The following is a 27,799-nucleotide window of genomic DNA, read 5'->3' on the forward strand; positions in this document are numbered from 1 at the left end:
TTTTTCCCGCCTCTTATCCGAGTCAGCAATGCTGACTGACAAACAAAATTGCGTCCTACGCACACAAAAACAAAACAAAAATACAAAAAATACAAAAAAATACTGAACACGCAAGTCCAAAAAGAACAGAAAAATCAGCACTAATCAACAGTTATCGTCAACAACGACGAAATAACCAAGCTCCAGGCATGAAAACTGAAAAAAATAAAAATACTGAAAAAAAAATTCGAAGGCGCATAGCGCCAAGTTTCGCAGGCGCAAAGCGCCAAGACTTCCAGGGGGGTCCGGGGGCATGCCCCCCCTGGAAATTTTTTTTTTCAAGGGTGCAATTTGGTGCAATCTGGGGCTATCTGAGCCTTAAAATTGGATTCAAACATGGCCCCAAAATACATACAAAATGAAGCAATCTGGTGCTCATTTGAGGGCAAATCTACTTCTTTTTCAGGCATTAAAAAGGGATTACAACAAGCTGGTATTGTCATGAAATATATATATATAGAATTTTATATCACTTTCAGACTACTAGGGGGGGTGGGGGGGGGGGGTCCAGGGGCATGCTGCCCCGGGAAAAAAAATGTCAGTGGGTGCAAAATAAAGCAATCTGTTTCAGTGGAAATCTACTTCTTTTTCAGTCATTAAAAAGGGATTACAAGATGGTATTTTCATGGAATAAATTTATATTGATAAGTAACAATGTCCAACTCAAAAACAGACAAAAGTGATCAAATAAATATATACAAACAAAATTCCCAAGACATTTCTTTCTTTCTTTATTTGGTGTTTAACGTCGATTCCCAAGACACAAACACAAATAGTTTACTGACCTTTCAGGGTAATGCATGGTTGTGAGTAGCTCACATTTTCCGTTTCTTGGAAAAGAAGTCACGGATGTCCGTTGCTTTTCTCTTGTTGGAGGTTGATACATGGACAGTTGACCAACGGAATTTGTTACGCAAGTCTTCGTCATTTCCCTTTTTCTTTTTTTTCTTTGATGACACAGAACCGGTGTTACTTTCCGCGTTAGCCGCCATTTTGATTTGAACAACGGAAGTTGTTTCGGCAAAAAGACCATATGTTTTTATTACCGAAAACTTCTAAAACAATTTTTTTTTTTGCGATTGGAAAAATACGGAAAATAAAAAAAAATACGGATTATTTTTTTCAAAAATACGGAAAATACGGAGAATTTTTATGCCTGAAGCTCGCCAACCACAAAAGCCGGCAAGCAACGGCTTAACACCACTTTAATCTAAGTCAGACCAACAACAAAATGGCGACAACACAACAATACTGAAATATACAAATCCGAACGGACAGAAAATTCAGCAAATAAACAACAGTTCTCATCGACAAACGACGAAATAAACCAAGCTCGCCAACCACAAAAGCTGGCAAGCAACAGCTTAATAACACTTTTATCTACGTCAGCCAAGTTGACAACAACAAAAATGGCGACAAGACGAAACAGCTACTGAAAAACACAAGTCCAAAATGGACAGAAATTCAGTAACTACAAGCAAAAAATTCCAGTCAAACAAACGACAAAAGGAACGAGCTCACCAACTACAGGAGCCAGCAAGCGGGAAAGACAGGTAACGTGGCCGGCAGGTGTCAACCAACACCAGAGTCAGCCACGGGAGTGCAAAAATCAGACATCCTACCCTCACGAAGCTGAAAAGTCGTATGATTGTAGCCACATGGTGATAGAGGTAGTGACGTAGTTCATACCAATGGGAGGTAACTCACAGAGTACCTGCTCATTACCAGGGCTATTTTTAGCCTTTTTTGGTGATGGGGTTGCTTCCCTTTAAAAATATTAGACGGGTAAGCGTTTTCAGAACCTAGCATCTCAGACTGTGTCAATGCTATATGTGATTCGGAGTAAGAATATGTCATTTAATAACACTCTCATAAATGTAATGTCAAACACTCACAGGTGAGCCAAAATTGTGCCCGGCCTCATGGGCAAAGGTGAGTTGAGACACACGATTGGGAACAGTCTTGCCAAAGTTGATGGTGGTCACAATGCCTGTATTCAGACTCTTCTTCGTGCCATCTGCGTATGGGGTGTACCGACCGCAAAGACCGCTCTGGGCATCTATGAGTGAAAGACACACAAAACATCATGACACAACTTTTTCTTCAGAGAAACTAGACAGCTGCAATTAACAAGTCGCGTGAAGCGAAATTACTACATATAGTTAACTCATCGAACTCACAGGAAGAAATTGACCGTACCGCATTTTTTCACAAAAACAATACTCAATAGCTGCGTCTTCTTCTTCTTTTTCGTTCATGAGCTGAAACTCCCATGTTCACTCATGTTTTTTGCACGAGTGGCTTTTTACATGTATGACTATTTTTATCCCGCCATTCAGGCAGCATATGCCGATTTTGGGGAAAGCATGCTGGGTATTTTTGTGTTTCTATAACCTACCAAACTCTTACATGGATTACAGGATCTTTTCCATGCGCACTTGGTCTTGTACTTGCCTGTAAACACAAAAGGGGATAAGGCACTATCAAGTCTGCACATAAGTTGACCTGGGAGATCGGAAATATCTCCACCCTTCACCCACCAGGCGGCCACCGTCGGGATTTGAACTCAAGACCTTCTGATTAGGAGGCCGATGTCTTATTCACTGCGCCAGTCTAATTGCTGTGTCAATTTCATAGCAAGTGGCCACCGCTATCGCCTTCTCTCTGTTCACGCTCAGTAAATGACAAGCGCAGTATAGCGCAGTAGCCTATAGCGCTTCATAGGAAAGCACACTCTTCTCTATTCTCTCCAACTTTCTGAGCATGTTTTTAATCAAAACATAACATATCTCTTATGTTTTTGGAAGCAGCAGATGATACAGAATAAGATGAAATCCTTTTGGGATCGATTACTCAAATTTTGATTTTAATTAGAACTTTCCAATTTTTCATGACCAAACTCAGTAATTAATTTGTAATCTTCCAAGCTGAAATGCAATCACATAGTCCAGGCTTCGTCGTAGATTGCTTAAACAAAATGTTAATCAAATTGATAGAAAAATGAGGGTGTGACAGTTTTACTAAAAGCTGGATACGACGTCATCAAAGACATTTCTGGGGATATCATACCCAGGAACTCTCGTGTAAAGTTTCATGAAAATCAGTCCAGTAGTTTTCTCTGAATCGCTCTACACATACACACAGACACACACACACACACACACAAACACCATAACCTTCGTCTCTTTAGGCTGGAGTATACACCTGAGGACATATTTCAAAGTGGTTAGGCCATTTTAACATACATGTTTTCTGTTAGTTCAAGGTTTGCTTTATCAGGAAAAAACAAAAAGAAAAGGACTTAAAGCGCAAAATTTTAAGTTAACAACTGAAGTTGGAGCATACGTGTCACACTTTTTCATGCAAACCCTACTGAAGAAATTGTAAGATTCAATTGTGAATATGCATACAAAATAAAAAACAGATGAACAGAAGAAGAGAAATAGGGAAACAAAATAGAAACATAAAACATGGTGATTTTACTTGTGAATTCCGAAAAAACACACCTTTAAACCCATTTTTGAAGCTCAATTTGAAGCATGGAGCACAGACAAACATAAATTGAAAGTGTTCAAGTGGTTACAGTGTTTAGACTTTCTTTCTTTCTTTCTTTATTTGGTGTTTAACGTCGTTTTCAACCACGAAGGTTATATCGCGACGGGGGAAGGGAGAAGATGGGATAGAGCCACTTGTCAATTGTTTCTTGTTCACAAAAGCACCAATCAAAAACTCGCTCCAGGGGCTTGCAACGTACAGCAGTCCCTGCAATGTGCGGCCCCCGGCGTGAGCGGACACCTGACATGTACGGACACATTTGCTCGGCACGGAGTGTTTTCCTTCTATATTTGCCCCCCCTTAAACGGACACCTGCAAAACGTGGACGCGGACACTCATTTTCGGTCCCAACAGCAGGTCATACCTCCAATGTACGGACAGACCATCGTCAAATTTTCACCACAACAAAATCGATAACAGAGCAGTCCGGCTCTTGGTACAAAGATCACAGCCGCAATGGTGTGATGACAGTCACTGATAACTTGAGTGCACGTGTACCCATCGTGTGTCTGTGTGTAACCTCTTTCATTGACAAGATACTCTTGTTTCCCCTCAGCCTTGACCAGTGAGTCGGTTGTATGACGGCTTACTTGTGCCAAAACCTAGGGTTATCGTTTTCACGTGAAAATTAGTAATTAACAGTGTTAATTACTAATTTTCATTTTTGCCTCGTTTTCGGTCACAGTAGTCGGATTTTAAGAGTCCGCACTGAGAGGCTTCAACGCCCGGCAAACATCACTCTCACACTATTTCTAAAATATCTTTTAATAGAAGGCCTTATCGAGCAAGTAATTCGACGGGAAGATGCATGTCACTGTTTTCTGCAATAGCGCTATCCTAAACGTTGTTTTGGGTATCTTAGGAAAGAATAATCGACCCTGAAAACTTTCGAAACGAAGCTGTTAGTAGCAGACGGACTTTTGATCGGATGTGGTCTCACACTTTCACAGATATCTTTCAATATAATTCCTTATTCGACAAGTTGTCAGGCAGACAGCTGTACTTCATATTTGTTTCCACTACCACACCCATACATTTGCTTAAAAGTGTATTAGGGAAGGACAATCGATCCGAAAATGTTCGAACCGAGAGAGGTAAAATGGCGGCCGGTCGGACATGTGCAAAAGGTCCGACGACTAGCAGACGGATCTCTTCATCGAGACTCACACACTTTCACAAATATCTTTCGATAGAATTCGTTATTCAACAAGTTTTCGGACAGACAGTTGTATGTCACGGTTATCTACACATGCGCTCAGCTCTTAGTGTTAATTTACATCTAATTAAAGAACTATGGACCAAAAAAGTTTCGAATCGAAGGATGTTTTGCTCTGGCAGGTGAAAGAGTCGCGCATGCGCATTGAGCCCCACAGTCACGAGGTACAAGAAAATTAGTAATTAACGCGTGAAAATTACTAATTTTTAGTTTTGGCACTAGTAAGCCGTCAGGAAGCGAGCCAAAACTGAAAATTAGACAGTAACACTTGAAAATTAGTTATTAACACTAGAAAATTAGTAATTAACACGTGAAAATTAGTAATTTTCCCGTCAGAATTGTAATTTTCTCGTGAAAATTAGTAACTTTCACAGGTTAATTACTAATTTATAGTTTTGGCGCTAGTAAGCCGTCATACGGTTGCCTAATCTATGAACCCTTCAGTTGTCTTGCTTTGTCAAAAGTTACGACACAGTCAACTGGTTTTGCTCTGAGTGAACAGTGCAGCTGGCCTCTCTGGCCACAGCCCCCAACAGTACATGGCTGGAGGGAGTGAGAGAGAGAAAGGGGGGGGGGGGGTGGAGGGTTAGCTGGCTAAACTCTGTGGGGTGTCCGGTGTCACCGCATGTCAGCAGGAAGAGCATTGGAGAGAAATAGAGAGGTGTACTCTTCCACACAATTTCCAAGCATCAGTTGTCACGGCTTGGGGTAGGCATTAGTGAGGGAGAGTGGGAGCTGTGTTATGTACAGTGTATTTCCGACTGAAGAGTGAAAAGTCACTGCCATGCCACATGATCGGCATGCAGTCAATAAAGCCAGACAAGAAACAAATAAATTACTTGATTATGACATGCAGCTCTATCTGCTGCTATTTATTCAAACTGGTTTTCAAGCTTATTCTTGCAAAGCATCTGCACACGCTGTGTTTGTGTGGCTGCTTTCGTATGTCAGTGCATGGTGAGTGTGTTCACTGCCTTGAGGATTTATTTTATCTCTTCTTTCCAACACTTTTCATACAAATCCTTTTTACAGAACGTTTAAAGAAGTATTAGGAGTTTATTGTTATTGTTTAGTAGCCACAAGAAGTGATTAGCATAGACTCAATCCTGTTGTTTGTGTGTCTCTGTGTGAGTGTATGGGGGAGGGGGTGGTGTGGTCACCCCTCCCGTGACCGGACACCTGCAATGTACGGACAGTTTTGCTATGGCCCAAGGGTGTCCGTTCATGAGAGGGACTGCTGTAGTACAATATACTACCTTACTGGGAGAATGCAAGTTTCCAGCACAAAGGACCCAACATTTCTTACATACTGCTTGACCAAAATCTTTACAAAAATTGACCATATTCCATACAAGAAACACTTAACAAGGGTAAAAGGAGAAACAGAATCCGTTAGTCGCCTCTTACGACATGCTGGGGAGCATCGGGTAAATTCTTTCTCGTCCCAACCAAAATGGGACTCCCCCTAACCCGCGGGGGTTACAGTGTTTAGACATTGTGTTAGATACCAAGTTGAATTATCCCACTTTACAACCGTTGAAAGAAACAACGCGCAAAATCTTGAACTGTCATGCTTTAACTACCCCCACTAAGTCCAGTAAAAGTAAACTGACTGGGGTTAACGCACTCATTTTGAGATAATGAATGAATCTTGAACATGGTACATGAAACTTTTCACGCAATTACTACTGAAGAAATTGTTAGACTCTATTGTGAATTTGTAAACAAATGAACACACACACACCAAGAACGTTAAAACAACGGATATCATCACGATCATCTCTCTATAAATGCCAGTTCTAAGAGCCAGAATCTCTGCATCTAAAGTCAGTGTTAACCTCCTCAACACAATCTGCTTCTTGTCCCATGGTGATTTCTGTCAACAAAGAACATGTTGTTCTCAACTCATAAGACCGATTTGTCGTCTTCAAATGTGAAATTCAGATTTATCCCAACTGCGTGCATTAATCTGATTAATTAATGCAACAATGCTGTTCATAAAAAATAAACAGGATGGAGCCTGAAAGATCTCCTCAGATCCATACACATACTTTTTGAGTTTGTTTCATTCTAAGGCTTCAATCTAGCGATATCTTCACTTCTCAGCCTCTCAAATGGAAAATAAAAACACTGTCTGCTATGAAAGTCAAAAAAGCATCATACTTTCTCAGACTATTTTCAAGTCTCTCTCCCTTTTTAAGAGCTGATTTTTTCCAGATTTGTTGAAGTCTGAAAAAGGGGTTCCACTGAAGTGAAGAATGAAATGTATGCGTGTCTGATAGCCAGTGTTTTCAGGCATGGGAATTGTCCGCCGAAAGGCAAATTTCTGCCGTATTTATTTTTTGTTCCGCCGAAAAAGCAAAAGTGAATTTAATGGCAAACTTGGAGGTCATATGACACCAAATTGCACCATTTCGGTTCTTTGGAAAAAAAAAATTCTACATGCCCCCGAACACCCCTAGCAGGGCTAGGCGCTTTGCGCTGTCCACTTTGCTATTACTTACAAATGTTCAGCCTTTTTTACTTTTTTCAATTCCCATGCCTGTTTTTTAACCCAGCATTTCAGCACAGGCAGCGGTCTGACAGGGTGAAAGAACGTTAAAAAACAAAAGACCTTGATTTTTGAGATTTTCTGTTCATAACATCTGTAAATTTACCCCCATCTTAAGACTCCCTCCTTTATAAGACCTAATTTTCTAAGATTTTTGGAGGTCTTAAAGGTGGTCGTCTACATTTTTGCTTTTTTTCAATAATCTTATGGTTAGATTTCGTTAAAAAGTTATGTCAGATGATGAATGAACCATGGGAAAAAAAGTTATAGAAAAAAAAAATATGTAAAAAAAGATTTTATTTTTGGGTAGCGTGACTCACGCTTCCAATATTTTGTTTTCTGTTTGCTGAGAACATGTGCTTTGCCTAAAAATACTGACCAATCAAATTCATGTCACTATGCTTATAGCCACGCCCAAACAAGTGCAGCAACAGTTTGACACTGGAGCGCTGTCCACGCTTTTTTTTAAACGCACGAAATGCACGGTATTTCAGAGGAGTTTTGCGCTTAGCATTTTCCAAATAAGGATATCCTACTATGAGTACTACGCTGGAATACTACAATGAATTTTCAAACGGCTACACTGGCTTCGTCTTTCCTGATCGAAAGGGGGTGTATTGTTGATAATTGTAGATAATAGACTGCATTTTAATGGTCAAATGGCGATTTCGGTATAAAAATGTAGACAAGGACCTTTAAAATTAAAAATTTTAAAAGTAAATTTTCTTTTGACTAATATACTTACCCGAATCACATATAGCATTGACACAGTTTGAGATGCTAAGGTCTGAAAAGGCTACCCGTGTAACATTTTTAAAGGGAAGCAACCCCATCACCAAAAGGGGTAAAAATAGCCATGGTAATGAGCACATACTCTGGGAGTTACCTCCCATTGGTGTGTACTACGTCACTACCCCTATCACCACGTGTCCAAGATCATACGGCTTTAAAGAAACTAAAAAACCATAAGCGAGGTAGGTTAGAGGGTATAAACTATGTGATTCGGGTAAGTATATTAATCAAATGAAAATTTACTTTTAAAATTTTGGATTAAATTACATATTCTTACTCCGAATCACATATAGCAGATAGCTTCAACAAGGCGGTGGGAAAGAAAAATCTAACTCACTCTAAAAAAACCTTGCCAGAAACTGGCCCGCTGCCAACAAGTCAGGAAGGGCCCGGTGGGAAAGAAAAATCTAACTCACTCTAACACCCTTGCCAGGAACTGGCCCGCTGCCAACAAGTCAGGAAGGGACCCGAGAATCATCCTGATTGACAGCCGAGATGTCTCTCAGGCAAAACTTGCTAAAGACTAATTCAGAGAGCCAGTAAGCTGTGCCCAGCACTTCGTCCAATCCCCCGGACCGTAAAACGGCACAGGAAGAGACCCCAAGCCCTGGATTAAATGAACCCGAGCCGAGTAGAGAGGAAAGACAATCTGCCCCCCCCCCCCCCCCTTTCTATTGTAAGGAAATGCCAATGCCCGACAAGGCCTGTGAGATAGAGAGAGAGAGACACCTGAGTACAAGGTACCAGAGTCCAACTCGATGGGAACAACTCAATAAAGAGCACAAGCATTCCTAAAGTTCCAAGAACATGAAGAAACGCTCACCCTCCAAGGCACGCTGTACTGCTTCTCTGCGTTAGAGTCCAATCTAACCAAGGCAAGAATCATAGTACTCCTGGGTAGTGACATAAAAAACGTCAAAGAAAAAACCTGACTGCGATCTTTGACATCGTCACCCATAAAGCATGCTTGAGAAGGGTGCCTTAACCAGCAGTCTTGCTGCCCTCAAAAGAGATGGTCACCAGTTAACCTCTACCCGTTCATGCGAAAGCAGAGAGAGATAGTACGAGGAAGCAGCTACTTACAATTGTGCGTAAGCAACCGAAAGTGCGGAAGTCACAGCGGTCGAAGCCTGGTGTGACCGGTGACCATGAACAAAATGGCTTCAAAATGGCTAAAAGCCATAGTGTCCGCAGTTCAGTCTGCTTGTAGGTAATTGAATGTGAATCAAGAACCCAAAACAGAAAACAAGACTGGTAAGCATACACGGAAAACCGTGAAGCCGACCAGTCAAAAGCCTCCCGAGACAAAGTGTTCTCAGGAAAAAACTGGAAGTTTACCTTCGTGGCCAAATCAAGAGCCTTCCTGAGTTTGGGCGAAAAACCAGAACGCATCTGTCTACCTCTGAAAGACTGAGGGCCAGACGCAGAGATCAACGGGCAAATGCCGTAGTCATAGTTGCCTGTGGTAGAAGGGCGACTGTAAAAGGAAACCCGACCTAACGGAAGTCGTTCTGACTCACCTCATGCTCAGGATGAGGGTGAAGAAAAAAAGATTAAAAATCCGCAGTCACAGGAACCGGAAATGCCATAGTCACACAGCGAAATGCAGGAGACAATTGCACAGGCCAAGGCTGAGAGCCGTGATGCCCGTAGGACAGCCATTGTTCCGAAGTACCCAACGTACGCAGGTAAACAAAAGAAACGAAAGTTTCAGCTGCCAAAAAAGATGCTGGGCTATGAGCCCACAGCAAAGAAACCGGAACATTAGCTAGCCCTCTGCCAGAAGGAGAGGACTAGCCAAAACTGAGAGAGATGCTCAGATGGTAAGCCACAAAGGATGACTCCTCAAACCAACATTGCCAAAGACAATGCCCCCTCAGAAAATCTGTATGTTACCTCAGAGGCCCACTCAAGCGCACCTTAAGTTTGGACGAAACACCACAACAAGTCTGATCGCTAGAGAAAGACAGAGTTGAACTTGGCGAAAGACAAACAAGGACCACATAGGTCAGTCGTTGTTTCTAAGAAACCCTGACGTAACTATGACGTCGGTAAGAGAAACAACCTCTCCGGCTAGCCGGAAGTGCGACAGAAACAGCAGCCCGTGGCTGAAACGACTGAAACGAGAAGCCAGTATACCCGAAGGCCAGCCCTAGATCCGACCAGAAGAGACCTCACCTCAGCGGGTGCTCGAGCTGGTGGACCTAGTTCGCTGTGTTAAAATCAGACTGATGCATAAGAATGAAAATATGCACCTGTCAGATCGATTGAAGTCGCCCGACCTCACAGTCCCACAATCCATTGGCTGTGTATAGAGACCATCCAATGAGAAAGTGCCCGGGAGGGGACTCCCGCCATCACTAAAGTGAAGGGCGGAAGGTGGGGTGAGATCGGGAGCACTTCATTGGAGGTAGGGCTTGCCGTTAGAGAAGCCCCTCCCCCTTCCCGAAGCAGTTCTTTTCTTGAACCACGAAAACCAGGATGAGCTTGCCCTTAGGATGCCAGTTTGGGTTGAGCAGAGGACTGGGCCTGCTTCTGTTGAGTAGGCTTGCTCTGTTTCAAACCTTGTAGAGAGAAGTCGGAGAACTGATGTCCTCTGTTCGACTGGATCTCCTTTTGTCTAGCGTCAAGCGCCAAATGACCAAAAAGAGATCCCTCTACCACCGGAGATGCTCTCAAGGTGTTTCTCGTACCTGATCCGTGAACTGCGAGTGCGAGAAGAACAAATCCCTCCGACACCAAACTGCGTGAGCATAGTGAAGGGAGGATAGAAGCATCTGCTCTTCATTCACCCTAGCAAAGGCTGAACGAAGATTGAAGACGTCATCAGCATCCTGATCTACACTGAGTGTGAAGAGATCAAGCTAATCGGTCATAGACCAAAAGAGTTCTGATGATCGTCTCCGAAAGGATGCAAGTTCCAAAAACTGACGTCCTATCTCCTCTGAAGAGACAAGGGTGTGTTCTGGTACTTTTGTTTATTTGTTGCTTAACGTCCAGCCGACTACGCAGAGCCATATCAGGACGAGGAAGGGGGGGATGAAGGGGGCCACTTGTCAAGCGATTCCTGTTTACAAATGCACTAACCCATTACTTGTGTCCCAGCAGGCTTTAGTAAAACTAAATTAATACCTACTGGAAGATTACCAGTTTCCAGTGTGTTAAACTAGGCTTAACCTATCTACTGCTGGACTTACATCAGAACACTAACAGATTAAACTATACATGAATCGCGAGACAAGCGGCAAGAGAAGAGATTTTTGGAAAAAATACAGATGAATGAGCAAGAAGGCAGAAAAAAGAAAAGAATTCATGAAGAAAAAGAGAGCATGACAGGAAAGAGGAACCAAAAATCTACCTAACAGCAAACTAGAAAGCTCCTGTGGTTCCAAAAACAGGAGGGGCTTTTAATTTCATAACCGCAGTGCCCCACTGCGGGAGTGTTCTGGTACTGACACAAACGAGTCCCTCATAATCTGTTTTACCAGCAGAGGAAGCAATTCCTGCGTCACCAGTAAAGGTGACCGCGGAAGAGCAAAGGACGAATGCAAGTTCCGACTAGAGTTAGGCAAGTTGAACTTCCAAAACACAGAAGGAACAAAAGTAGAAGCCTGTGTAGCCGTAGCTAGCCAAGGCTGAGCCTGTTCCGGAACTTGCCTTGAGGAACAAGAAGAGGAACAGGGACAGAAGGAATACCACTTCAGGCATGAGATGGCTTCGCCAAAACCTGCGAAAGGTGGTATGCCACAGAAGGGGACTCTTGGAACCGGAAGCAGGAATCCTCCTCCTTCGCGGAACGGAAGTCCGACATCGCCGAAGGGGCAACCAAAGAGGAAGCCGAAACAGCTGATGCACCTTCCGGAAAATAACAGGAAAAAACTTCCGCCGCAGCTTCAAGAGCAACCTGAGCTTTGACGGAAATCCCGAATATGTCTGTTCGCTAGCCACAGACTGAACGTCAGATAGTCTACTTGCCAAAAAGAGTACCTGGAAATATCTGTTCCTGTAAACTTTTATGACGGAAATGTAATCTATAGGGTATGTAGAGTCAAATTAGCTTGGTTGCCTAAAGTTGCTCTTTGGGAAATTCTCAGAATCTAAGATGGCCGCATAACGGTCATCTTGAAGATGGTCAATATATAACTTTTGATCCAGATGGGCTAAAGAGTCGTGTAATACCTCAATATAGGGTTTTTTGATGTCAGCGAGTTCATTTCAGAGGTTGGTTTGTCAATCCTGTCAACAGAATCCAAGATGGCAGCCAAGATGGCCGTCAAAATATCTAAAAACACATTTCTCGCCATATCTGGGTTTCTGAAGCAGCTAGATTCATGATCTTAGTGCTGACCATGTTTCCAAAGGCTGGGGAGCCGTTCTGATATCACCCAGATGCAAGATGGCTGCCAAGATGGCAGGTAAACGTCATTCACGCTCAAATCAATGTCACACAAAAATAAGCAAAACGCCATATTGTTTGTCTTTTGTCTGAAAGAACATGTTAGCATCCAGTTAAAGAGGCAACTTTCAGGACCTCAATCAAGCTGCAGGTGGGAAAGTCCATGTCCAAAAGCAGCTTAGCTGGCACGCCACGACCGAAATAGAACTCTACTGCTCTTGCGTTACAGCAAACGATTCAAACTTTGAAACCATATCTCCTTCTTCAATGTCAGCTTCTTTCTCATCTTACTGGTCGTCTTCAACAAACTCCTCCTCTTCCTCCTCCTCCTCTTCCTCCTCTTCTTCCTCCTCCTCGTCCTCCTCCTCCACCACAGGCTCATGCTTCGTGTAAGGACTGCAGCAGGCATCTCCTCCCTCGCAATAACAGTATTCAGTGCACGTAAGTCTCCCACTGTGGCAACTGCACTTCTTCTCGCTGCACGCTTTCCCCTCGGCGCTGCAACTACAGCTCACGACATCTAAGAGCTGCTGCGGTGCTATCGGCGCATTAGACAGCGATGGTGTTACAGCACCAGATTCATCGACAGCGGATATCATGAGCCTCGGCTGGTGGATCTTTCTGGTCTGCTGCCTTCCACAACATCATCTGCAGATGTGCTCGGAGAGCATGCAGCCTCAGGTTGCAATCTGTTAGTGGTAGCCTCTTCAGAGGTGGTGGTTTCTTCCTGCCCAGATACAGTTTGGATCTTGCACCATTGAGGGACTTGGCCTTCTTCTGACTGTACAGCGCGAGGAAGAATGAGCCGGCAGTGGATTTAAGTTGGTCATGACTGACGTCTGGTTCCCCAAGGACTTCTTGCAGGCCCTGGATGTCGCTGTTTCCAAGCACCTTGAGCGCCGACTTCTTGCCCTTGTAACAGGGGTACGACACGGTGTCGCAGCCCGATAAGGCGTGCATGCCAAGTAGCTGACCACACTTGTCCCCCAATTTGTCCACTGTTGCGCGAATGTCAAGCACCGTCCCACTTCTCCATCTGGATGCTCTTCTGTATCCTCTTCCTCCATGCCCAGTACACGAGAAGGACGAACACATCAGTGTCGTCACACAGCACCCTGATCGTCTCCGCCCCGCCTGCTGCAGCCTTCAGCATGTAGCTGCACAGCGTGATATCCGCCTCCTCATGGGTGACAAGACAATCGAAACTGCTGACAAGCTCCACGTTGTTCTGCAGAGGATATCCACAGAGGATGTTGCTGAGGAGGCGTTTGTTGTTGGCGTTCTTCATGATAGCTTCTCCGTGTGGGAGGGAAGTTGTGGGTGTCAGACAAAAGTCCTTTGATCCTTGACCTTCCCCTGCCCTCCTCATCTTCTCGTGATCCTTCGCAGTTGGCTGATTCTCATGGTATCTGTCAAACAACACCAGTTTCTGTGCTGCTGGAGGATATAGCGGCTCAGTCGAGCGCCGATACTCGGGACAAGATCTCCTGCTGTCCCCGCAACAGGCCACACAACATGGTACAGGAGCTGGCTGGTGTCGACCAGCACCACGTCTGGTGCAGGTGCGTTGTTGACCAGCACACCAAGACACTTGACGAGCACAGCCTTGTCTCCTTTCCTCAAACACCCGAACTCGTCGATGAGAGATGGATGTACGGGACTGAGTTCGTACTTGAAGATGTCTGTCGCCTTCACATCACGTTGTTGCCCAATGATCTGAAGCTGTACGAACAATGTTTCAATGTCAAAGATGGCCTTGTCTTTCACAACCACTACCTTTTTCATCTCCTGCATGGTCTTCACTTTCCTCTCGATCGGGCCATGGAATGTGCCGTGAAGCGAAGCGGCGAACTGCTCACTTTGAGTGCTGCTGATCTTGAGTGCATCTTGGACATAGGATGATACTAAACTATCACAAAGCGGGATAATCACAGCTCGACTGCAAGGTGAAAGAACAACGATCATGAAAACCGTACAATACAATACAATACAATACAATACAATACAATAACTTTATTAATCTCTAAAAGAGAAATTGCATTGCTGAGCGTTTGTGTCCGTAATAATAACATACATAAAACATTCAAAATAAACATTTGTTCTTTGTCCTGAGAAAATATAGCACATTGGTTATCACATAAGAAAGTATATATTAAAAATAAATTAACATGCATTCACCATCAACAATGCACAAACGAAACCTGTTTATTATATTTGTCATAAAAACGCCGCACAAGATGGCGAGAAATGTGTTTTTAGATATTTTGGCGGCCATCTTGGCGACCATCTTGGATTCTGTTGACAGGATTGACAAACCAACCTCAGAAATGAACTCGCTGACATCAAAAAAACCTATACTGAGGTATTACACGACTCTTTAGCCCATCTGGATCAAAAGTTATATATTGACTATCGTCAAGATGACCATTGGGCGGCCATCTTGGATTCTGAGAATTTTCCAAAGTGCAACTTTAGGCAACCAAGCTAATTTGACTCTCCGTACCCTTCTTTCTTTCTTTCTTTATTTGGTGTTTAACGTCGTTTTCAACCACGAAGGTTATATCGCGACGGGGAAAGGGGGGAGATGGGATAGAGCCACTTGTCAATTGTTTCTTGTTCACAAAAGCACTATAAATCAAAAATTTGCTCCAGGGGCCTCCGTACCCTATAGATTACATTTCCGTCATAAAAGTTTACAGGAACAGACATTTCCAGGTTTCATACATGACATAGAAGGCTGGCTGGTAGACTAAGAGTGGTCAAGCGAAGGACAAGGACCGAAGTCACAGTCACCAGTGGCGGAAACGATGCATCTTTCTTTCTTTATTTGGTGTTTAACGTAGTTTTCAACCGTTCAAGGTTATATCGCGACGGGGAAAGGGGGGAGATGGGATAGAGCCACTTGTTAATTGGGAAACGATGCATGGGATAACCGGAAACCCGCGTACCAGGACATCATCTTGACTTATACCCTGACTGGTGTGAGGGTAAGGAAAAGCCGAGTGAACGTCCGAAGCCGACGGAACTGAATGGACGGAAGCCACCCCACCCGAAGGGTGAAGTGACGACTGCCCCGGCCGAGGTGAACCTGAATGCCCGAAGGCCGGCCGCTGTTCCTCACTCACCGACATCCGTACGGAAAGACCAGGAAGAGGAACAGTGTATCCGGACGAAGCCGGAAATGCAACCGACGAAGCCGCAAAATGCAGAAACGAGGATTGCGTAGACTGAGGCCGGAAGCCATAAAGCCCGGAGACCAGTCTCCGGAGACCAGTCTCCGGTCAACCCCAGCACTGACCACGGAGTGAACAAGTGGTGGGGGACCTATGCTTCTGGTGGGAACCGGAAGCGCAGCAGCCGAAAACGGCTGCCGCCCTTGCTCTGAAACGCCCGTGAACGCGTAGAACATCGGGGGAGACAGAGCAGAAGTTTTTGTGTATCCGGACGAAGCCCGAAATGCAACCGACGAATCCGCACAATGCGGAAACGAGGGCTGCGTAGACTGAGGCCGGAAGCCATAAACCCCGGAGGCCAGTCTCCGGTCAACCCCAGCACCGACCTCGGAGTGAACATGTGATGGGGGACCAATGCTTCCGGTGGGAACCGGAAGCGCTGCTCGCCCGAGCACACGGAGGAGAACATCGGGGGAGACAGAACAGAAGAATGCAAGTTGTGAAAGTGTCCCAGAGAACTGTCTCCCAAAAGGGAGTGTCCGGTTGCCTCACGAGGGCTGTTGGACCAGTTCAACTTACCGTCCATGCCAACCACGGCAGTAGACGACGAAAAACAGGAAGCTGATCTCTGGAAAACGTCACAGACGACAACGTCACAGAACGCCAAGGAACGGGGGAAAAACGATGCTGGCAAACAGCGAAGAATGCAATTCTTCTCTCCCAAACTGCGGAACTCTGGAAATAAAGAGCTAAGCAGTATAGACACCAGAGCACCATGCTCCGATGCCTAAAAGAGGGAAAGCAAGAAGAGCAAGTCGCGTAAGGCGAAATTACTACATTTAGTCAAGCTGTGGAACTCACAGAATGAAACTGAACGCACTGCATTTTTTCACAATGACCGTAGTCCGTCGCTTGTGCAAAACGGAGTGAAACTGATGAGCCTGTTCAGCGCGGTAGTGGTTTCGTTGTGCTGCATAGCACGCTTTTCTGTACCTCTCTTCGTTTTAACTTTCTGAGCGTGTTTTAATCCAAACATATCATATCTATATGTTTTTGGAATCAGGAACCGACAAGGAATAAGATGAAATTGTTTTTAAATGGATTTCGGAAATTTGATTTTGATAATAATTTTTATATTTTTAATTTTCAGAGCTTGTTTTTAATCCAAATATAACATATTTATATGTTTTTGGAATCAGAAAATGATGAAAAATAAGATGAACGTAAATTTAGATCGTTTTATAAAAAAATAATTTTAATTACAATTTTCAGATTTTTAATGACCAAAGTCATTAATTAATTTTTACGCCACCAAGCCGAAATGCAATACCGAAGTCCGGCCTTCGTCGAAGATTGCTTGGCCACAATTTCAATCAATTTGATTGAAAAATGAGGGTGTGACAGTGCCGCCTCAACTTTTACAAAAAGCCGGATATGACGTCATCAAAGACATTTATCGAAAAAAAGAAAAAAATGTCCGGGGATATCATACCCAGAAACTCTCATGTCAAGTTTCATAAAGATCGGTCCAGTAGTTTACTCTCAATCGCTCTACACACACACACACACACACGCACACACACACACACACACACAGACACACATACACCACGACCCTCGTCTCGATTCCCCCTCTATGTTAAAACATTTAGTCAAAACTTGACTAAATGTAAAAAGAAGACAAAAACATGCTTAACTGCCCCCCAAACGAGTGTTCGTATGGGTCAGAATAAGTAACAGACATACCGGTATTACATGCGTAGTCCGAAACAACACCAATTACAAACGGTCTGGTAGATCCATGACCTAAGTCTTGATCAATGTCAGCCATGCTGGCCAACAAAAAAGGGGGCCAAACAAAAAGTTACTGGAAAATGTACAAGTCCAAAACGGATGAAAAGTCAGTAACTACAACGAAATTCCTGTCAAACTAATGACCAAAAGGAAAGAGCTTTCTTTCTTTATTTGGTGTTTAACGTCGTTTTCAACCGTTCAAGGTTATATCGCGACGGGGAAAGGGGGGAGATGGGAAGGAAAGAGCTTACCAACTAGCAAAGTAGAAAGTATGTAAGAAGGTAACATAAGTTTACTTCACCATTACATAGGCCTAGCCACATTAAATACTTGTCAGCTATGCTGACCAACAAAAAATGGCGGCCAAAACGTAAGTTACTGAATTTACAAGTCCAAAAACGGACGAAAAATCAGCAACTACAACAACATTGCTGTCAAACTAATGACCAAAAAGGAAAGAGCTTACCAACTAACTAAGCAGAAGGCAAGTAAGAAGGTAATATTAGGTTTACCTCCCATTACATCGGCCTTGCCACATTTATCACTGTCAGCCATGCTGTCAACGAAAATGGCAGCCAAACAATAAGTTACTGAAAAATGTACAAGTCCAAAAACGGACGAGAAATCAGCAACTGCAACAAAATTTCTGTCAAAAAATTGACCCAAAAAGGAAAGAGCTCACCAACTAACGAAGCAGAAGGCAAGTAAGACAGGTAAGTGGCCGGTGGGTGTCAAACAAACACCAAACCATACAGCCACGAGAGCGCCAAAAAACAACAACCTGCTCCTCAACGCTGAAAAAGTCGTATGATCTTGGACACGTGGTGATAGGGGTAGTGACGTAGTACACACCAATGGGAGGTAACTCCTAGAGTATGTGCTCATTACCATGGCTATTTTTACCCCTTTTGGTGATGGGGTTGCTTCCCTTTAAAAATGTTAGACGGGTAAGCGTTTTCAGACCTTAGCATCTCAGACTGTGTCAATGCTATATGTGATTCGGAGTAAGAATATGTCATTTAATGGGGTTTTTACTGTACTTACTATTTTCAGTGGCCACCCAAGCCAGACCAAGGGTGCCTCCAGAAAAATCTCTGTAAGTGAAGGTGAACACAAGGCAGTAGAGGTTATGGTTTACCCGAGATGTCAAGTCCAGGTAGTTGCTAACGTCCACATTGTTTTCACAATACTGTTCGTTCAGGTTATTTGATGAACAAGGTGGTTTCATAATCTGTTAACAGAATACATTGGTTAAATTCTTAAAACAACAAATAATAACAAGCACATTAATGTCTAACAGCAACTAAATTAATGTCCATCTTAAAAGTAATTTTTATGGAAAATATTCACTTAGTTGTCATTGCAGCAAATACATGTACTGCCATACTTTCTTACTGTTAATCTTTAAGACTACACAAACTCTCTTGTTGTGGCTTAGAAGTTTAGAAGTGAACTGACAGCGTTCACCAACACCCACTATAATTTTATTTGTTGAAGTGGCCGATGTAAAGTAAGTTATGGGGGCACACTGATTTACCCATACTTTTTGAGTGAAAACACTCATCTCATCACTTCCCCAGATCTAACAATTCCTTTGCTATACATAAAAACCTCTTCTTTTTTTTATAACTCCAAAATGATGATCAAAGTAGATCATATGCTGGAGAGTGTCTTTAAATAAAGGTTATTGACAGGTTTAAGAAGAGAAAATGTAGAAAAACGAGGTTTTATACCAGAAGGGGTCTTAAAATGAAGGGTCTTAAAAGAGTGTGTGTGTGTGTGTGGTGTGTGTGGTGTGTGTGTGGTGTGTGTGTGTGGTGTGTGTGTGTTGTGTGTGTGTGGTGTGTGTGGTGTGTGTGTTGTGTGTGTTGTGTGTGGTGTGTGTGTGGTGTGTGTGTGTGGTGTGTGTGTGTGGTGTGTGTGTGGTGTGTGTGTTGTGTGTATGGTGTGTGGTGTGTGTGTGTGTGGTGTGTGTGGTGTGTGTGTGTGTGGTGTGTGTGTGGTGTGTGTGTGGTGCGTGCAAGGGCGGATTACAAAATGACTGCGAAGATACAAGTTGATGGCGCCGAAGGCGCCTAAGCCTCTAGGGGGGTCCGGGGGCATGCCCCCCCGGAAATTTTTTTATCCAAAGAAGCAAAATAGAGCTATCTGGTGCATCCTGAGCCAATAAATTACCTCTTTTTTTGGGGGGTGGGGGGGTTACGTAACCCGTGTAACCCCCCCAGATCCGCCCTTGTGCGTGTGTGTGTGGTGTGTGTGTGTGGTGTGTGTGTGTGTGGTGTGTGTGGTGTGTGTGTGTGGTGTGTGTGTGTGGTGTGTGTGTGGTGTGTGGGTGTGGTGTGTGTGTATGTGTGTGTGTGGTGTGTGTGGGTGTGGTGTGGGTGTGTATGTGTGTGTGTATGTGTGTGTGTGTGGTGTGTGTGGGTGTGTGTGTATGTGTGTGTGGTGTGTGTGTGTGTGGTGTGTGTGGTGTGTGTGTGGTGTGTGTGTATGTGTCTGTGTGTATGTGGGTGTGTGTGTATGTGTGTGTGTGTGTGTGTGGTGTATGTGGGTGTGTGTGTGTGTGTGTGTGTGTGTATGTATGTATATGTGTGTGTGTGTGTGTGTGTGGGTGTGTGTGGGTGTGTGTGCATGTGTTTGTGCAAGCATACGTGCGTGCTTGCATGCATGTGTGTGTGTGTGTGTGTGTGCGAGATGTTTATTGGAACTGTAAAGCACTTGGAACTGTGAATTAGGGCTTGCGCTATAGAAAAGTGATTTATTATTATCATTATTATTATTATACTATGTCTAACACCTGAAAACATCTGCCAAAACTTTGCGTTTCTTGTTGTCCAAACCAGTGTGATTAACTTACTGTGCTCCTGTGGATCACAAACTTCAGGCCAGCATTTGTATCTTGTCCATTGTATGTTTGAAACACAGTCCCACTGTATATGTCAGATATTGCTTTAACATGGTCAGCAAAAAACGCCACTATTTCCTCTTCCGCTTGCTCGTCAGACTGTAGCAAAAAACCACAAATATATGTTGACAACATTTTATTCAAGCTGTTTAAAAGTTTATAATCTGAGTTGGTAAATACTCCAAATTAAAAAAAATACTGCATTGTTGGAACATTAAACTATAAAAGGGAGATCACTACAAAGAAGGGGCTGGGGACACAAAAATCAGTGTGAAACAAATAATTTAAAAAAAACACGAGAAAGGTTAACTAGTTTATCAAACACTTAATTATAGAAAAATTAAACATCTACAAGTATGTAGACCTGATGGTATTTGTAGTGGATAGACACACAAATAATAATGTGACAGTGAGAGGAAGTAAGCTGAGTCGGCCTTGACTTCGAGCTCTAAACCATGCTGGAAAAAGTCCACCGCTTTTTATTTATCATTTAATCATTTACAATAACAAATTAATTATTTTTTGAATGAATAATATCAACAACAACAAATAAGGTGTTCTTTTGATTTTCTTTATTGAATTTTAAGAAAATTAGCTTAGAGTCTGCATCAAAAGTTATATTTTTTAACAGACAGTACGGAAAATGATCTTTTTGTCCAAAAACAAAAAGGATTCAAAAGAACAAAAATCAATTTAACTAAAAGAAAACAACATCTCCACACACATTTACAGGACCAACAAAAAGTGCAGAGTGTGGATAATATATATTAAAAAAAACATTCTGAGGACAACAGTCTTAAAACCATTTTCAAAAAAACACATTGATGACTTCATTTCCATTTTATATTACAAGAGAGACAGACGCACAGTTAAAAAGAACATTACCACAATCTTGTAGAGATGAAATTGCCGATCTTTCCAAAATCAATTCCTTTCCCCGTAAGTACTGGTAATGTGTTTTCCATAACAACCATTTTTGGCTCACGTAAGTGAAGCCTATGCGATGCTAACTTTTGTCTGTCTGTGCGTGCGTATGTATGTATGTGGTAGAAACTCTAACATTTGAAGACGTCACATTACATTGACGTCACATTATGACGTAAGAGGGTTTGACGTCACGCGAAGGAATTACTGAAAGTCTCGGTCATTGTTTTTTTGAGCGGGCCGAGACTAGTTGGCAGTCGTGTCCCTGTAAGTAGGCTACATGCAGACAGACAGATCTAGTGTCTCGCTTTCTTGCACAGTTTCACCTATGCTCTTTCTGTGTGTCTGTGTGTCTGTCTGTGTGTCTGTGTGTCTGTCTGTGTGTGTGTGTGTGTGTGTGTGTGTGTGTGTGTGTGTGTGTGTGTCTGTGTGTGTGTGTGTGTGTGTGTGTGTGTGTGTGTGTGTGTGTGTGTGTGTGTGTGTGTGTGTGTGTGTGACGGAGTGATTGAGTTTGTGTTACTATTTGTCGATTTCTTACGTCAGCCTTGAAGGCTTCGCCTCTTGTTTTCACAGTTTCTATACATGTGTGCCAAAAAAAAAACCTGGTACATAAACATGCATATGCTGCCAATTTTGTGTGTGTGTGTGTGTGAATTTGTAATATTGTTGTTGTATGATTCCTGAGTGTTATGTATGCCCATAGTATAACTTACCACTACACCACGTTTGGTATTCTTGAAATACTCATAGAGCAATGGGTCAGCTCGCATATGAAGGGGGCATGCATTCTTCTGCCCCAGTTCTCGCTTGTGTCTCCAGTGTGTGGAGCGTTTGTCTCTGTTGTTGTACTCGGAGTAGATGTTGTGTGATCTGGTTTCCATCTTCTCCGCCGCTTCCTGGGTTGACACAATGTTTACAAACATTTAAAACATGAGCATATGCACACACACACATACACACACACACACACACACACACACACACACACACACACACACACACACACACACATGCCAGGGGCGGACGAGGGGGGGCACAGGGGGCACGTGCCCCCCCCCCCCCCCCCGAAAAAAAGAAGAAAAAAAAACAAGTCGCGTAAGGCGAAAATACAACATTTAGTCAAGTAGCTGTCGAACTCACAGAATGAAACTGAACGCAACGCAACGCAGCAAGACCGTATACTCGTAGCATCGTCAGTCCACAGCGCACGGCAAAGGCAGTGAAATTGACAAGAAGAGCGGGGTAGTACTTGCGCTGAGAAGGATAGCACGCTTTTCTGTACCACTCTTCGTTTTAACTTTCTGAGCGTGTTTTTAATCCAAACATATCATATCTATATGTTTTTGGAATCAGGAACCGACAAGGAATAAGATGAAAGTGTTTTTAAATTGATTTGGACAATTTAATTTTGATCATAATTTTTATATTTTTAATTTTCAGAGCTTGTTTTTAATCCAAATATAACATATGTATATGTTTTTGGAATCAGAAAATGATGGGGAATAAGATGAACGTAAATTTGGATCGTTTTATAAAAAAAATAATTTTTTTACAATTTTCAGATTTTTAATGACCAAAGTCATTAATTAATTTTTAAGCCACCAAGCTGAAATGCAATACCGAAGTCCGGGCTTTGTCAAAGATTACTTGACCAAAATTTCAACCAATTTAGTTGAAAAATGAGAGCGTGACAGTGCCGCCTCAACTTTCACGAAAAGCCGGATATGACGTCACAAAAGACATTTATCGAAAAAATGAAAAAAACGTCTGGGGATTTCATACCCAGGAACTCTCATGTCAAATTTCATAAAGATCGGTCCAGTAGTTTAGTCTGAATCGCTCTACACACACACACAGACACACAGACACACAGACATACATACACCACGACCCTCGTCTCGATTCCCCCCTCTACGTTAAAACATTTAGTCAAAACTTGACTAAATGTAAAAAGAAGAAGAAAAAGAAAAGATTTTTCTATGCTGATTCTATGACCATTTCTAAGTTCAAATGGCACCAGATGGCACCATTTTGCTTCTTTGGGCAAACAAAATTTCTGGGGGGCCACCCTCGGACCCCCCTTGTAAATTCGGGCGCTTTGCGCCCATCACATTCACTTTCGATTCAAAGTGCCCCTCCCCCTTACAAAGCAACTGATCCGCCCCTGCACATATATATATCAGATTCTCCAGGCCTTACTCGGAGAAAGCAAAAGTGATTGGCTGCATTTCTTAAAACTGAAACTAAAACATTTACTGTCTGCGATGCCGTTTTGAAAAACGTCTTCTGTACTGTTATTGCGATACACATGCAGTGATGTACCTGAGTTCCAAAACATTCTCTGTAACAATGCTAATAAAGCTAATGAATGTGAATTTATTATCCATTTGTTGAAATCGCAATTGAAGCAATTCAGTTCATCTACATATACTTTTCAATGCTTGTGGATACACATACATCTAGCATACAAAACTGGAGTTAAGGAAATCAAATAAGCTATCCAGCAAATATCAGTAACTTCCGCTCCTGCCAAGGGTGATAGAGCAAATATAAAGACAGTACAGAGCACATGAAAAATAATTTCTATGCCGAGGCTTCCTTTAAAACAGTGTTTAAAATATAAGATGACATTGTGGATATTTGAGCATTCACACTCTCATTTACGCTATTCCTGGTGTGAAGTGTTTTTAATCCAAGCCAAACTCTGTAGCTCTTGGCAGTCTTGAGACAATTTTTGCCTTTTTGTTTTTTGCCAAGAGTTTGCCTTCAACTCAGTTTACTATTTAGGTACACATGGACAGGATTCACAGAGAAACTATTATGAGCGCTTTGATCAGAAAGCAACAACTTTTAATAATATATATTTTTCCAAAACACAGCTGTTAAAGGCACATTAAGCCTCCCGTAAACCATCACAGAGCTCCACGAGCGTCTACATATAGTACAAGCATACTTCCATTTGAACGCTCACCGAACTGGAACATCCTGGCTGCTTTCTGTCGAGCGTGAGAAATTTTCAAAGAATTTATTTTCGTGGACTTGGTCCTCAACAACAATGGCGCCTCGTTTTGGTGCTGGACGGCTGTTATGAATACCGGAATTCACGCCCGGACAGTAAGCCTCCCGTAAACCATCACAGATACTGTCAGGTTTTTACACACAGTAAAAACACCCTTCCATTTGAACGCTCACCAAACAGGAACATCCTAGGTGCCCTACGTAAAGAGCGAGCAATTTTCAAAGAATTAATTTTGCAGATTGTCTCGAACACTTTTTGGACCAAACATGAGTTACTTCCCTTCGGGTCTCATTCTATCGATGTAAACTGGCGATAGCCGTGAATTGATGATTATCAAAATGTTTTTGGACCGTGGTGCGTTTTTGCGCTTGACCTAACTTTTAAAATCTAAATAATAAATTGACAGCTTGTTACACAAACATTCTTTAATCATAAAAGAATTCTTTTTTCATCAAGACAAGATCAGTACAATTCGAAGTTGTGAAAGTTTGAAAAAAGAAAAGCCCGGAAGCAGGGTCACGCAAGGGTCGTAGCAGACGACGGTTTATCAGTGCATATCGCCGTTCCTCTCAACAGTCAAAAGCCATCGCTAGAGTTCTTGTGAACCACAGCCGTTTGTTTCGTGCATAAAAACGTGCTATTGTAAATAAGCTCACATCGAGTCGCATTCAAATGACTAACTGACGACTACATTGTGAAAAAGGGAAACTGGATCACACGGGTTCACGATGGCTTAGGGGCAAGATAAACCACGCAAAAACAAATTCTTTGAAAATTGTTCGCTCTTTACGTAGGGCTCCTAGGATGTTCCCGTTTGGTGAGTGTTCAAATGGAAGGGTGTTTGTACTGTGTGTAAAAGCCTGACAGTATCTGTGATGGTTTATGGGAGGCTTGCTGTGCCTTTAACCCTTTCGCTGCCAACCAAAACTTGCGTATGTGCATTCCTGACTGCCAGGGAATATTGGAGTTCGGGGTACAGTAGTCCCTTCCATTTCCGGCCCTTTCGTGGGCGTGAACCTACCCGGAGCGGCCAGCTTTCCCATGACTAATGAGTTTTCCTTCTATAATTGACTCTTAATGGCCGTTAACCTGTCTGACGCGGTCAACGGTCACTGATTTTTGCCCTGAGGTGCCCCTCTTACTCGACAGGAGCGGCCACTTAACGGCCACTTGTCACTTTCGCGGGCGAGCGCCTGTGGTGTGTGTGTGTGTGTGTGTGTGTGTGTGTGTGTGTGTGTGTGTGTGTGTGTGTGTGTGTGTGTGTGTGTGTGTTGTGTGCACAGACGGCACAGCACGAGCAGACGACATGAATACTTACGCATGCGCAAACTGTAAATACAGACATGCGCATACATGTACATTTACGGCAGTCACTTCCGGATCGATCACAGCTGATGTGAGTTTGAAACACTTGTTTATCTGACACTCAAATACATATATAGTAATCCAAACAACACACATAGAAACATACGAAACAATAGCTTAGCCAGGACGATCGAGTTAAACACGCAAATAATTAAGATGTATAAACGAAAGCAAAACTAACAGAGACAATGAATCGGCGGCTCGTGGATGATCGCTTTCTTTTCTTCATGAAAACTTGATCGTGTTTTGGGGGGGTTTTTGGAGGAGGAGGGGGCCTGTAATGAACGGCCACCTGATATTTGCGGTCACCTTTGCAATGACTAATGGGTGACCGGATATGGCAGGTACTACTGTATAATAATTCACAAAAAATTCTAGCTCCAAACTGGCAGTAGGTAGGTAAGTAAAACCTATGTTATTTTTAAGGGAAATTGAACCAAGAATCTGTTTTTAGTGTCTAATCATGGAAATGATAATTAGTTTGGCTTATAATGATGTTTAAATATGAACTTTTGAAAAATCAGTCCGGCGCATCTTCCGGTGCCTGTGGATCAAACACAGGTGGCTGTTTTGCTCGCTCCAAGAAAGGATTATAATCACTATCATCTACCTGTTTCCAACGAATCGTCCGAAAGAAGATCTCCCCCTCCCCCTGTCAGTATCCATAATCATTTGCACCGCCTGTAGCATCAGTCCGGCTTTGTTTTTCCCTACTACGGCCCGGTCGACTGTCACCGTTAGCCATTTTGACGAGTCGAGATTTCTCTCCCCTACCCTGTCGCCAAGGCCAAAAATAGCCTTCAGACGCAAAACCGCATCACTATTTATGTTTATTCATGAGAATGAGGTATCCTACCAAGCCATTGGCTACTATTTTTGTGTCAGCAGTGACATAGCATTTCTGGAAAATCCCGGAACGGAGAGGACGGGTCAGGCGCTGCGGCTGCACAAGCGCATGACGGGTATACCCGTCCTAAGGCAGGCAAGTGGTTAAAATCACTTTTTAAAAGCAAAAAAAATAACATTTGATAACGCTTAACATTCACAGACACAAATAGCCACAAGCGCACTCACAAAAGTGCACACACACAAGTGCTCGCACACACACACACACACACACACACATCACACACACACATACACACCACACACACACAACATGGTGGCAGATTCTCACTGAACCGTGAAAAAGGTATAAATTCTCACCCTTGCCCTGCGCACATGACTGGGCTCCTCTTCCAAGCGTGACGCTTCCTCCAGAAAATCATGGACATGATCCACTCCACAGGATCCTGCCTCAGCCTTGCGACGCACCCTGACATTAAATATCACATGTAACATTTAAACTATTGCCTCTGTCTTGCGACGCACCCTGACATGTATCACATGCAACAATTAATGATTATCTCTGTGACACAAGCTGACATTTATCACATGTAACAATTATTGATTATCTCTGTGATGCACCCTGACATTTATCACATGTAACAATTATTGATTATCTCTGTGATGCACACTGACATTTATCACATGTAACAATTATTGATTATCTCTGTGATGCACCCTGACATTTATCACATGTAACAATTATTGATTATCTCTGTGATGCACACTGACATTTATCATATGTAACAATTATTGATTATCTCTGTGATGCACACTGACATTTATCACATGTAACAATTATTGATTATCTCTGTGATGCACCCTGACATTTATCACATGTAACAATTATTGATTATCTCTGTGATGCACCCTCACATTTATCACATTTAACACTTAATGACTGCTTCTGCCTTGCGACGCTCCCTGCCATTTATTACATGTTACAATTGAAAACTAATTGCCAAATGCTGCCTATTCTGCTTGCCATGCTATTTATGCACACAGGATGCTTCCAGACACACTAGAAGCATGCAAATAAATACACAGACATGCACACACAGAGGCTCGCCAAGACCCAGGCATGCACACACTCCACAATTGCACACATACACACGCGTGCAAACACACACACATGCGCGCGCGCGCACACACACACACACACACACACACACACACACACACACA

At 42.9% G+C, this 27,799-nt stretch overlaps 1 protein-coding gene across 1 annotated transcript in view; it reads right to left on the reverse strand.

Annotated features, from left to right (window-relative positions):
- The window catches only part of LOC138961206 (disintegrin and metalloproteinase domain-containing protein 10-like), a gene marked incomplete in the record, with an annotated part of 136,745 nt that overhangs the window by 55,094 nt on the left and 53,852 nt on the right, over nt 1–27,799 (reverse strand). The window contains 4 exon segments of the mRNA XM_070332807.1: nt 1,935–2,098; nt 18,561–18,747; nt 20,374–20,566; nt 21,904–22,229. Of these exon segments, the coding sequence (XP_070188908.1) occupies nt 1,935–2,098; nt 18,561–18,747; nt 20,374–20,566; nt 21,904–22,229 (870 nt within the window).

Source organism: Littorina saxatilis, linkage group LG3 (assembly GCF_037325665.1).
Source record: "Littorina saxatilis isolate snail1 linkage group LG3, US_GU_Lsax_2.0, whole genome shotgun sequence".
NCBI classification, from domain to species: Eukaryota; Metazoa; Mollusca; class Gastropoda; order Littorinimorpha; family Littorinidae; genus Littorina; species Littorina saxatilis.